At 47.8% G+C, this 13,463-nt stretch overlaps 1 protein-coding gene across 2 annotated transcripts in view; it reads right to left on the bottom strand.

Moving 5' to 3' along the window:
• The window catches only part of LOC144729404 (inositol 1,4,5-trisphosphate-gated calcium channel ITPR1-like), a 154,616-nt gene that overhangs the window by 64,171 nt on the left and 76,982 nt on the right, over positions 1–13,463 (bottom strand). For both annotated transcript variants that reach the window (XM_078609666.1, XM_078609667.1), the window contains exons 36-39: positions 13,080–13,270; positions 12,405–12,553; positions 11,030–11,141; positions 491–641 (exon numbers count right to left, since the gene is read on the bottom strand). In XM_078609666.1, coding sequence (XP_078465792.1) covers positions 491–641; positions 11,030–11,141; positions 12,405–12,553; positions 13,080–13,270 — 603 coding nt within the window. The remainder of the gene's footprint in view (positions 1–490; positions 642–11,029; positions 11,142–12,404; positions 12,554–13,079; positions 13,271–13,463) is intronic.

Raw genomic sequence — 13,463 nt, 5'->3', positions numbered from 1 at the left:
AACATTCAGGAATCAAATTTCAGGTTAAATGTTGACCGAAAGCTTTCGTGACTGCAGGAATTCATGTTTTTATATTTTGAACCATCTATATGACTTTACCGAAAGACCCAAAGAATACAAATTTCAGGTTATTGGGTTCAGAGCACAGCAAGCTAACCACCGTCACGACTCCCCACCACGCACACTCTCTACTGGCTTAGCAGTTAATAACTTAATTCTTTCACATTCATTGTGGTTATGCCGGAACTCTTATGAAAGACCGCGGCAAGACTTTGCGCCAGGAGCTATCTGCAGCCGTCAGTCAATCCGACGCTGCAATTCAAAAGAGATCCAGCCTCAAAATACACAAAGACACGCGGCTGTTAATGCAAGCGAAAACGGTTGGTTTTTTTTCCCGCCCCCTCATTAAATCCCACACGGCCTCCAGCAGCATCATCATCATCGTCCCACGCTGCTCGACACGTGCTGTGTCCACGTGCAGTGTCCTCACCGCTCCCCGCGGACGTTCCGACTGGGCGTGACGCCGCTCCTCCTCCGCCGCCGCTCCCCAGGTGCGGGCCCCCCCCACCGTCGCGATGTCCCGTCTGCACCATGGAGGCTCCATAGTAACGCAGCAGCAGGTTCTGCCGCAACGCCTCGCCCTGTACCGGAGACGGAGCGTGCAGTACGGAGTGGGGAAGGGTCTTATTATTCAGACGGTTCCAAGTTTTTCTAGTCATTTACGTACAGCTCGGGGTTGTGCAAGCGCACCGTTCGGAATGCTGTCCGGCGTCAACGCTGTAAGCGCTGCGAAACTTCTGAACCCTTTCGCCGTTCCGATGACGTACGCGTACATAATCATCCGTTATTCATCCGGGTCTGTTCGTGTACGCCATCAGAACGGAACCCGGAAGAAAAACTAGATGAAAAACCATATTAAATATATTCCTCTAGTACCCGATTAGTGCGGCTAAGATGCTTGCAGAGATAGAAAAATATAATTTTGCAGGCCATTTCAGGCCTCGCGATTGTAGTACTAAATGAAGCCTGCAACATGGGCCGAAGGGTTCCCAAAGCCCTGTCTTACATGTAACAAAAGTTGCAGGTTCAATTTGCGAATCCTCTTGTGTTCACCACGTCCACGCTGTTGCTTGGTAGTTAAACGAAGATTAATCACAAGCGGAAGATTCACCATGGATGCAGCACAAGAAATAAAGTTGGGGCAAATTATAAGTTGTACATTTGTGAACTTTCAGGTTGAGAAACAAATATGAAGTAACACATTGATCTTCAAGCATGCCAAATTGGGGTTTGTCAAGAAATTCACGACTACATAAAGCTCACGGCAACATGCATCAAATCATGTGTGTATGAGATGAATATTACTTTTACTATATATGTTGTTAAAATAAATACAAATCATATCAGCGCTGTCAAATAACAACTTTTCTCGAATGGAATCGTGACCGAATCATAAGGATTACTTAAATTATCTGGGTGGGTAAAGAGGAGTGGGGGATAGCTCAGAGGTGGATCGTTGCGGCCCTAATGTCCACCGCATGGTCAAGAAACACGTGGCAAAACCGATTCCATTCCAGTGTGTAATTAAGACATCATTACAGGATGGCACGGAGACTTCAAATCTACCATCATTGCTCCTTAAATTAAATAATAAAGCTATTTTCCAGGGGACTTGAACACAAACAGCTAACGGATTAAAATCTGGTTGTGTCAACATCTTTTATAATCAACATTCAAAACTCAAACCCCACAACCATTCAGTGGAACCTTACATCTGTAGGCTGGCTTCGGATTTGCGGCAGTCCATTTAATATCAATCGTGTTTTGCAAGGAAAAAAAACCCCCCACTAATTCCTCTAATCTCGCTCAATATGCGAATACTTCCCAGGGATCTTTACGCAACCGAAACAATTACGTAAAAGCCATTTCTCAAATGTCTCTCCTGCACGAAGCTATTAATGAGATTCACCAGACATGGGGCGGCTCAACAGGCCTTTGGCTGCCACACCGGAGGGTATTTGTTGTTGCGAGCAGCAGTAAGCAGATGCAACGAGTGTACGAGCAAGTTAATATTCTTCTGCAAATTTGGCGAGCCCAGTGCTAGATGCGTGCGCGATACAGCGCATTGAGGCCCTACATCAAAAGCAGGTAGACAGATCAATGGTTGACAATGCGGGAAGATCATAGTTTGTGAAACTATAACTCCTACAAGGCCCCAAGAGATGGCCAGTAGAGCAAGCGGGGTTCCGGAGGCTTCCAGTGTGGACGTCCGAGCATTACACTCTGGCAGGGGACCCTGGGGTTCCCTCCCAGGTCACCAAAATATTCTTAAAAATAAAAGTGGCCAAAACTTTGCGAAACAATGCATCAATTCGGACGGAGAGATCTCAATCTCTCGGATTCTTGGCTCGCAATCCACACTTTAAATCACGTCAAAGATCAATGTTTTAGGCATTTGTGTAGGTATACTGTTCATATGGAGTTCACGGGACCCTGCAGCCTACGTACACCGCAAGTTACAACAGCAGATTTTTATCACTAGAAAAAGGTTTCAGGATTACAAACCCCCCAATTCGGACACTCGCACAAAAACAAGTTGTTTCAGAAGGAGGGATCTCCAGAAAAAAAAGAATTAAAAAAATCGCACACAGACGCACAAACACTCTGATTATCCGCTCGTTATACAGCTTTGCACTTATTAGTAAACAGCGCCGCAACGATTCGTCACCGAATTAGTGCAAACAAAGGGATGCCGGCACCAGCCCCAGCGAGGCGTCCTGCGAGACCGCCAAAGCCCCCCCCCCGCACGCTGACTCCACACCTACCCACCGGGCGAGGGGGCACTTTAATGAGCACGACGTTAACGAGCTCTGCCTAACGAGAGAGACCATCACAGCCCCCGCCGCCCCCCCAACCGTTGCCCCCTTTGCCCCCCTTCTCCCCCGCTGGCAGGCGCGAATTCGCCCACGCGGGCACAGTCGCCCTGCATCACGGCCCAGACACTCATTTGCGCCGAATCTATAAATCACTACCGTTATTATTGTTGTTATTGATTTTGCTGGCAGCCCTTAAAATGTGTCGCGCTCCTAATTAGTGGCGATACCCAATCTGTGAGATTTCGGAGACACAGGAGTGGGGAAGTAAATGGGAACGGAGGGGGAGGGAATAAGCACGCCATTGCACGTGCAAATTAAGTAATTTATAAAGGCAAACAAAGACACAAAAGGGCACAAACAATACGCTCGCAGCACGGCGCGAGACCGGCATTATGCCAAAGCATTTACGCCGTGACGCAAAGCGAACCTCGGCACCGGGGGAGAGGCACCAGCAGGAGGTGGAAAACACGTGCCAAAAAAATTAGATAACAAATGTTTCATGGGGAAGCTTTTGCACTTTACAAAAAAAATAAAGCAAGGCCGTGCTCCAGAAAAAAAGAACAAGCAAAGCCAGAAACGAAGAACACTAAAAAAAAGAGAGAGATGGAAGAGAAGAGCAGCGGTGGGGAGAGAAGCCGTGGGTGCCTCGGCACAATGAGGCAAGTGTGAGTCACGAGTTGCGTGGGATCGCAACAACATTCAGCTCAAAGGGGGGGTGGGGGGCTTGAACTTGGATTTAATGGCTTTGAGTTCACTCCAACTACCACCACCACAAATTAACTTTTTATTGCAGTTTTAAAAAAACCGATTCACACCTCCGGGGTTTCAGTGTTGGTTGGCTGCTAGGAATCAAAACGACAGCATCGTAGTATGCACGTGTAATTAAATACATTCGATGCATAATACCTTGTGCACAGAGGTCAAAACAAAGTGTGTCGTTTTCCAAGCATGTTCGCCGTTTGCACAACAGTTGGGCTAATAATTAAGAATTTGAATGAAGTTATTAGACCAGATTGTCCTTCAATAAGAATTCCCGCTATGGTTTTAGAATGTAATCCTACTTCTTGTAAAGATGCTTTGGCAAGCACGTCAGGGCAGTCCAAATAAACAACATCTTGTTGAGCTCCCTTTAGCGTAAGGCCCTTCTGAGCTCAGGCTTGCAAATTGACCCCCCGAAGACCAAACTGCCCCACAAGATGACAGCTCGCATCTTAACAGGCAACTAAACTAAAGCGTTAAAGAGGCATAATAATAACAACATCATTCATAATTGTGCTTCCAAAATCTTTAAATGGGTTTAATGCCAAAATGTAAAGCCAACCGAGCGGCGTATTGCAACGTGCCATTAAAATCCGTAAAAAAAAACGGTGAGAATTCAGGTGGCGGGTGGAGTGACGCGGCTCTGCACGTTTGCCCATAAACAAAATGAGGTTTGCTTTATTGGGCGGATGTGTGGGGGGGTTGTTCAGTTAGAAGATTTGCTCGCGCGGTCATGCGTGGGACCTTGTTTTTTGTGACATTGAAGGTTACCCAGGAGAGGAAAGTCCCAGGGGCTGCACCACCACCACCCACGGTTTCATTCTCAGGGGATGACGTAACCCCCTTCCCCCCCTCCGCTTCACCCGTTGGTAGTATAACTGCGTCGGTCAAAGGGGAATGCGAGAGCAGAAGAGCACGCTCGCGAACGAAACCTCGACTATGAACAGCAATTAGCCGATCACAAGTCTCGACAACTGCCCGATTTATTGCTGCTTCGAAAACACCCTAGGAGCAGCCCATTTGCCTAATGAGAGACTACCTTGCCTCTTAACTCATTTAACTAAAAAACAGAAAGTACACTTATAAGTTAACCATAATTTCGCATCATTTCGGAGCTATGATTGAATGCCATCTGTTCAGTGGGAACTTCAACACCGTCGTGACCACCACTTGCAAAAGCCGATTTTCAAAAACTTCAGCGCATTTGACTGAACAGTTCGCATGACTGGTTTATGTATTCAATTAAATGCTCAGACGGCTTTATGAAACTTATATTTTTATAAGCTCACAGTAATCTGCTTTTATTACCAATTAAGAAAAAGCAAATGGTCTTGGGGCAGGACACACATCTGGACATAATGACGACCGAAAAGACAATTGAGACGGCTGACCAAATGGGCAGCCAAAGGGAGCAAATGCGTCTAAAAAGCACGACCACGGCAAGAGATGGAGCGATGAACTCAGCTAATGTGCAGGAGCTATACGAATTGGTGCATCAAAAGACCATGAGAGACGGTGCCCTGCATGCAGGGGCTTCCATCCAGAAGTGGATAGGCAATCGCTGCTGCTGCTGCCGCCACGGATGACGACGGTGTAATCTACACGAGAGCGTTGCCGAGGAGCAACCAAATTAATTGTCCTCTGTCACGCAGAGCAGCAATTCCCTGGGGTGTTTATAGACAGTGGAGGGTCTGAAATCCGGCGATTGCGCCCACGCCGCGCATCGTAGGCGGACGTGCCAACAAGAGACGTCTCTTGCGACAATGAACACACACACACACAGTTAGCCCAAAACGCCCGACACGGCAATAAAAGAAACACCCCACACAAACGAAACCGGCCACGGGAGCGCGTCTCCCCCGACCCACGGAGCGGGGCCGCCCCGATAAAGAAAGAGAGAGAGAGAGACACGCATCCTCCAGAAATATCCGCACGGCAATAAAACGTCGGAGACTGACACCGCCAGGGTCTCGGCGAGAGCTCGCAGGCAATCGTCGCGTTACACATTAACGGAGCGTGGGAGGTGGGAGACACGGCCGGTGGGTCGATCTGACAATTTTCTACGCCACCGCGTGTGAGGGTTTCTATCATCCCCTGCTAGGTGAAAACACAACAGAATCGAGGTTCGCCGCCGCCGCTCAAGGTGGCAAAAACAAAAAAAAAGTCGTCAAACTGACTAACTGGACCGACCGTGCCCGAGTTGAGTTTCTTCCCGTCAACGGCGGATTTGTGACCGTGCCTTCTTGGGTATGAAACTCTGAAGACTTAAACGCTCAGTGAAGAGGGGGTCGGGGGGACTTAGACAGTTTTAAAACTTGTTTGAGATGAGGCCAGGTGAACTCGTGAGTAACTGCATTGCATCTTACGTGAATCACTATGAAAACTGCACACATTGGATGATTGTTATTTACAAGACTTTGATGATTTTCTTCAGGACACGAGGTTTCTCCCAATTCGGTCTGCAAAGAATGCAGATGCAAGTGCTCTTAGCCAAAGGCTGGCACAGCACACAACGGTTTGTGCGATTAGTACAACGCTCAGCTTGCCCGTTTGCACGGCTGGTAATACCATTGTAAAAATGCGAAAGAAGCAATGTTTTAAGATCGAATTTCAATCATGCAGCATGGGCCCGAATTTTCATTCAGTTCACCGGGGGGAAATAAAATCACCCTGCCATTGTTACATCAACGATTTACGAGGGAAACACAAGGATTCCCAAATAGCCAAACAGGCTGTTGAGGGGGGGGGGGCAAGTGCCGTTCACAAGCACTGGCGGTCGATACAGCGCACGAGGCTGGTGTGGACCATTTACCACGCCTGGATGTCCCTTACCACATTGCTAATATTTGTACACACCGCAGCAGGTACTCATGAGGCCAAATCATCCTAGCGGAGGCCAAGGACAGGTTCTGACAACTTACCTACCTGGTGAAATCTATGCCTGGTAATTTTAAAAAACATTGTCATTTGGTTTGTAGTGCAGCATGCCCAACACCGCTCCACACGCGCACACAATCTGGCAGTGGCGATAGGATATTTTAATTGCCGAGGATAAACTATAAAGGTCACAAAATCCCAGGTTGGCAAAACAGTCGCCTTTCAGAGAGCGGTTCCGTCTGGCTGAAGCAGGTCACGCCAAAGTGCAGGCTTTTACATTTTAACAATCGAACCGCGTGTGACGGCGCTTGGCCGTGCCTGGCTCGGTGTGTGGGGGGGGGACACACGAGGGGGAGAGGTTATGCAACAGTGCCGGCAAAAAAAACGGGGTCCCACCCAGAGCGCGTCCTAGATTTGCGAGTCTCCGAGCCAATCGCGTGCCGAGCCATCAGCAGTCGCGCGCACGCAGCTCCTGCTGGTGCAGCACGACTGCAGGTCAATGGAAAGCAGCGCTGGGATAGTAGATTATGTAAGTTATGAATTAGAATACCGCTCTCATGGGTAAAAAAAACAAACATAATAAAATACAATTCTTATGACGTTTCGGCCACAACGCAAGCAGCCGTCCTCAGGTGAAGAACAGACCTGTGGTTCCGTCTGGCTGAAGCAGGTCACCTGTTCTTCACCCGAGTACGGCTGCTTGCGTTGTGGCCGAAACGTCGTGAGAATAGTATTTTATTATGTTTTATTTGTATTATTTTATTATTTCCCTTCTACGTGACTTTACCGAAAGAACCAAGAAGATGAATCCCTGCAGTCACGAAAGCTTTAAATCGAAATTTAAATAAATAAAATTGGCGATTACAAAAACTGTTGCCGAGGAAAATGTTTTTCCTCACCCGTGTTCCCACGTGTCACTGGATGGGAGGAGATGGGCGGGGCTGGGTGATGTAACTGACGTCAGCTTTGTAATGCCGGGCGTGACTTGGACAGGGGTTTTCGGCCTTCAGGGGAGTCAGGATGTGGGTGCGCGGGTGCGGCCGCTGTTTTTAAATAGGGGTTCCCGACCACGAACAAGGTAGCCGATTACGATGAAAATCGACGTCTAAAATCGTGAGAACTCAAAAAGGAAATGTTAGGTGCAAGTGCCACCACCTCAGTGGGAGCATTTTTCAATAAGCGGAGATGACAGTTCCAGAACACTTACTACGATCAAAACAGATCGTTTCTCTGCGCATCACAATATATTAACAAAAACACTTGTTCTTCCTGGTTCTTTCGGTAAAGTCACGTAGAAGGGAAGTAATAAAATAATAAAAATAAAACATAATAAAATACTATTCTCACGACGTTTCGGCCACAACGCAAGCAGCCGTCTTCAGGTGAAGAATGAGACACTGCCAAGCTAGGAGCTTATATATAAGCTGAGTTGGAGGTGGAAGAAAAAAACACTTGTTCCAGTGAGCGATAGGATTCTCAATGCCAGCGGCGTAGAAGTCTTTCGGATGGTTGTTGAGCCATGACGGAACCACCGCTTTCACAACCCCCGTCAATGTCGAACCACTTTTAAAAGTGGAGCTTCTTTCAGAACTTCCAAATGGATGGAAGGCTGAAGGAGCTAGGTCTGCGCAAGACGCCGGATGCTCCAGAGCATGACAAAAATCTATTGCTTTCACTTAAGCATGTGGTAAATAAGGCCACACACATTGCTTTATGATCTTACATCAGCACTTTTGGCACCAGACAGGCACAGGCATTTCGGATGAGACTTGTCACGGGTTATTTAACTCAACAGTTGCCACATTTATCCCCAATGTCCACAAATACATGCTCAACTCTAAAATCTGAACTAATTTTGTATTTTAACAGATAAGAGCTATATAGCTCTTTTCTAGAAGAGACTTGGACACAAATGATAGCTGAACGAAGTAGCTCATTACGTGGAAATTTAAAACGCATGTTTCTAAACGTGGAGGGAAAACCCAGAGGACACGGCGAAAAAGTCACACGAAACCGGAAAGAGACATGCAAACTCTAAATATACAAGCATCATCACGGTCGGGATCGAACCCACTACGTCCTGTATAACGGGCGAGGTAGTTAACATCTCGCCACGACGGCACCCCAGTCAATTCCTACTTAACGCCGATTTAAAAATCAACCGCCCAGCATGAGAGATGGGGGGGGGGGGGGCCTTGAGTCAACGCATCAACTGGCCGTTGTCGTTCTGCCCACTCGTAAAGTGCCACAGTTCAGTCCATACAGCAGTCGTCCGCACGAAGAGGCCTCTACACCTTGGACACTTCTCGTGCGGTTGCCCACGGGCTCCTGCCATCTTTTTTGATAAGTGTGATGCATCTGCCATCTAGTGGCAAAATAACGATACGTGCAACAGTAACCACAAGCTCAGGGGGGAGGGGCTTTCATCCAGCAATTTACTGAGCATGGTTTAGAAACATGCATTTTAGAGTATTTTTGCTGCCCTGAATGTCCACGATCATGTGTGGCCAGGTCGCTTCTGAAAGAGCTATATCGATCAGTGGGTCTTACCTGGTAAAATAGATAATGTAGTAGTGATGACGATTAGCAGAGAGACCGTTTTAAAGCTGACAGCGCATCAATTGGGTGCCATAATTTAATGGAAAGTTTTTTTTTTTATCTATTAGGATGAAAGCCACATAGGCCACGAGTGAGCTTCATCAATGATTGATTTGCCATATAGCAAGTGCCTAGTTGCAAACACGTTAACATGAAAATGTTACATATATATTGGATCATCTTCATGGCAGTTAGCATGACTGAATGTCAGACTGAGAGGATGGAGATAGCCAGAGTCAATGCATTACTTACACTTTCAACATTACTTGTAAATAAGTAAAAAGCGTAATAAAAAAAAAGTGTGCCCCATATTGTTCACATTCATTAAGTGCACACGTATAACAACGCTCACGATGTGCACACTATAGCACCACTAGACCAGGCCAGTTATGCCTGGAATATTCTTTATCACCGACAGACAAACATAGCCAGTTTGCATTGGAAAAAAGCGGACAAACGGTAATGCATTATCATAGGTGATGAGCACATAATTTCACAACACAAAAATGTTCGTGTGTAAATTACACAATCACATTTATAAAAATGCCACCTTATAGCATTTAAAAAAGACTGTTGGGGCAAGTACTGTTCTCGTGAGCACCTATTAAGGACCGTACAACACACGAGGGGGTGGGTGGCCAGCACCATGCCGAGCCACCTTTGTCATCTCACTCGTGCTGATGTTTACACACCACACTAGGTAACTCATTTGAGGCCGAGTCAACCTAGGGAAGCCCTTCGACCCGGTTCGGATATTCGTTACCGATGTTGGCTGCAATCGAACTTTGGTCGCCGGGTTCGTAGTGCAGTGCGCTCGCTGCTGCGCCACCGCTCCCCACGCATAAATTCAAAACGTGGTCCTAACGCAAGCACGTGTGCTTGACAAGGCTGCCCTCTGTGGATCGTTTTTATCTTTGCCAAGTGTTCGAGCGATGCCAAGGGTGTACCCCTCAAAAGACGCCGGAGATCGGCAACACAATCAACGCTTTGATTTTCAAACCCCCCCCACCCCAACACCGCTTCTTGGTTCTCACCATTCACAAGCTAGGGTTTAACAAATCAACCAATCACCATACGAGACGGAGAAGAACGGCAGAAGTGGAAAGGCAGAGAGCACAGGCTGGGTGGGGGGGGGTGATCAGGGAGGGGACTTGGTCACACGTCAGTTTCAGCTGAGCTACATTTTTCATAAACGTTGTGCAAAAGGTGACGGCTCACTCCACTAACCCCGAGTTGGCCTCCACTCGTGTCTACTACACTCACATTCTAGCAGCAGCAACCACTGGGCACCAAGTGACGGTGACGTCACCGTGGCATTTGTGCCAGGCTATGTGCACGTTAAGGCCGTTTTGCAGGACGTCACGGGACAGACCCACTTCCCATGGGTTGACCAACTGAAATGACTGGCAGATGCATCACCTGTGCCCCCGACTACCTGCTGTGTTTTAGCCGCCCGGCGCTCTGCTCGTTGTGGTGCACAGACACACACCTGCCCATCCACCCACCAGAGGAATCAATCCACTCTTAAAATCACTTATTCACTCATCTACCCACCCGCATCTTCATAGAACTAAATAGTAACTATTCGGTAAGCGTACCAAGTTTCGTGAAATGGACAATTGTTTGATTATAAACTTGGCAATTGCGGAAAACTCATCACCTCGCCAACATTCCGAAACAATCAACCCATGCACACTCCGAAACCACCCACCTGGAATTACGACCACTATGCCAACACCTCACCCACCCACCACACCCAGCCGAATGAACACCACACAAACTACTCCGGGTGATGGAAGCATGGGTGACTCTCTCGTACCAACCCAACAAACTCGTACACCACCACCACTCTCACCTCACTCTCCAAAAACACACCACCCCTCTCCTTTAACCGACACACCTAACATCCCCCCACCCACCTTTTCCTTGAAGTCCAGGTCCTGTTGGGTCATCTCCCGCAGCGTGTGGAGCACCTTGATGCACAGCTTCTCCTCGTTCTCCTCCATCAGCTGCTTTGTGTGCTTGATGAGCCTTGGAACAGGGAGGAGGAAACAAGATGTGCTACCCCCCTCCGTTGCCTTCATGGAGTAGTAAAATCGTTTTGACACCGTTGAGATCCGAGGTTAAAAGACCAGCCACATTATTTGGTTAAGCGAAGCTCTTCATGGCTAAATTCCAGCTCTGAGAAATGAAAATATTAGTTTAACAGTCATGTCATGACCACTACCCTACATTTCAAGAGAGTGGAATTAACAGTTGGCTTCAATGGTTAAAACCCAGGATCTATTAAGCTAAACTATTAAACAATTGTAATTTTACCAGGCAAGGCACACCGAGCTATACAGCTCTTTTTCAGAAGTGACCTGGCCACAAATGATAGCTCGAAACAAAGTGGCTTATCATGTGGATATCTAATAGCAGCCAAATACTCTAAAACGCATGCATCTAAAATGTGGAGGGAGAAAAAGCGAAGGACCCAGATATACATCTACACGACCAAGGGGAGAGGGACACGCAAACTCCCTCCAAACAGGTGCCAGGATCAGGATAAAATCCACAACCTCCTGTATACCAGGCAAGGTAGTCAACATCGCCCCCATTTGGGGTGGGGTGTGCGGGTCGTGCCAACTCCTATGCCACCAACCCACCGTGGCCACCACCACATTTCGAGCCACAACATCGCCACATGCAGCCCGACCCACACTGTGTTGCTGGTCTAGGTTCCACACTCGCGTTAAGGTCTCAACAGAATTTCTATACTTTTGGATTTCACGTTCGCGCAACATTCCTCACTTCTAATATTTTGGTACTGGCAAAGGAGGTCCCATGATGTAGCTGCTCACCCCGAGCTCTCATTACTCTGGCAGTGCGTTGTCTTTGAACCGTGCGCCTTTCGGCGTCATCTGGTCGAACACCATATGAGACTAGGCTCTAAAGAAAGCTGTCTCTGGTGTGGACCAATCAGTTTCAAATACAATGCATAAATTATCAGAGTATTGTTTTTTGTTTGCATTTGACTGCAAGTATTGTGGTTAATGTAAACATGATTCCTTGCAAAAGGTGTCAGTTTTGTTGCCAGAAAAAAAAGGGGAAAAACCCCTATTAGTATATTTTGGTACTGGCAAAGGAGGTCTCATGATGAGATTCCTCACTTCGATAAGTAAGAGCCTGCAACCAGGTCAGCCCCACCAGGGATGTGATGCGAACCGCGGAAGGGGGGGGGGGCATGACCCGAAAACACGCCGGGGAGAGCTGGGCCGGAGGAACGTTCGCCAGTTGCGGCCGGAGCTTTACTTGCAGATGAAGCCTCCGCTCTGGCATTTGTCGCGTCCCTCCGAGCCCTCGGGGAACAGCTGCTCGGGAAAGTGCAGCACGTCCACCAGCACCGAGAGCTCAGCCAGCACCAGCGGCCTCAGCTGAACTTCCAGGCCCGACACGATGTCCTGCGAGCAGAGATGCACGCGGCGGGGCTCAAGCCGTGCCCCGCAGTAAATCCCACCTCTGACCTCCTCCTCCAATATCCATGACCTCTTCCTCGACTACCATTCTCAACCACCCTCCCCCCAATTCTAGATTTGAAGCTTTCGTGACTGCAAGGATTCATATTCTTAGGTTTTTCGGTAAAGTCACGTTGGTAAAATTTTAAAATTAATGAAAGTAAAATAAAAAATAAAATAAAAATCACGACGTTTCGGAGGCAACACAAGGAAGCTTGCGTCCCATTTACACGCACCTTTACATCAGCCGCAACCTTAACAACTCTTGGAACCTCCCAGTTCAACCAGTCTACACAACAAAGGCTCATTGCTAGCAGCGTGCTTCAGCCACACCGAACCTCACAATAATAACCACCCTCCCCCAGTTAAGATTTTAACAAGGTTGTTTTGTCTTTTTCCACTCATTGGGCCCGGATCCACCAACACCAACACCCTCCCCCCTCCCCCACCGGCAACACGCCAGCCCTCGCACCTGCAGGCGCTCGATGATGTTGCGGTAGTCCCAGGAGGCAGAGCTGATGGATTCCCGTGCCCCCCTTGCGCACGCCCGTGCGTTGATCTTCCAGTTCAACGCCGTCTTCTGCACCAGGTGCGTCGGCTTGAGGAACAGCGAGTTCACCTGGCTGTCCAGGTCCACGGGGATCGCTATGGTGCGGCTTTTCGCTGTGCGAAAAGACAATTTTATTAAAATAATTTGCAAAAATGTAAGTTTTGGACTGGGGGAAGACATTATGTAAAAAAAAAATACGTAATTTTCATTGGTCAAAAAAAAAGTGAGCAAGCTTAGGCAGGGGACATGTTGCGAGAAGAGACGATAGCAAAGAGGAGTAAATCTTCTTGGTTCTTTCGGTAAAGT

The sequence above is a fragment of the Lampetra planeri genome, chromosome 32 (assembly GCF_965212315.1).
Source record: "Lampetra planeri chromosome 32, kcLamPlan1.2.h2, whole genome shotgun sequence".
Classification (NCBI taxonomy): domain Eukaryota; kingdom Metazoa; phylum Chordata; class Hyperoartia; order Petromyzontiformes; family Petromyzontidae; genus Lampetra; species Lampetra planeri.
This window is presented reverse-complemented; position numbering and strand designations above follow the sequence as displayed.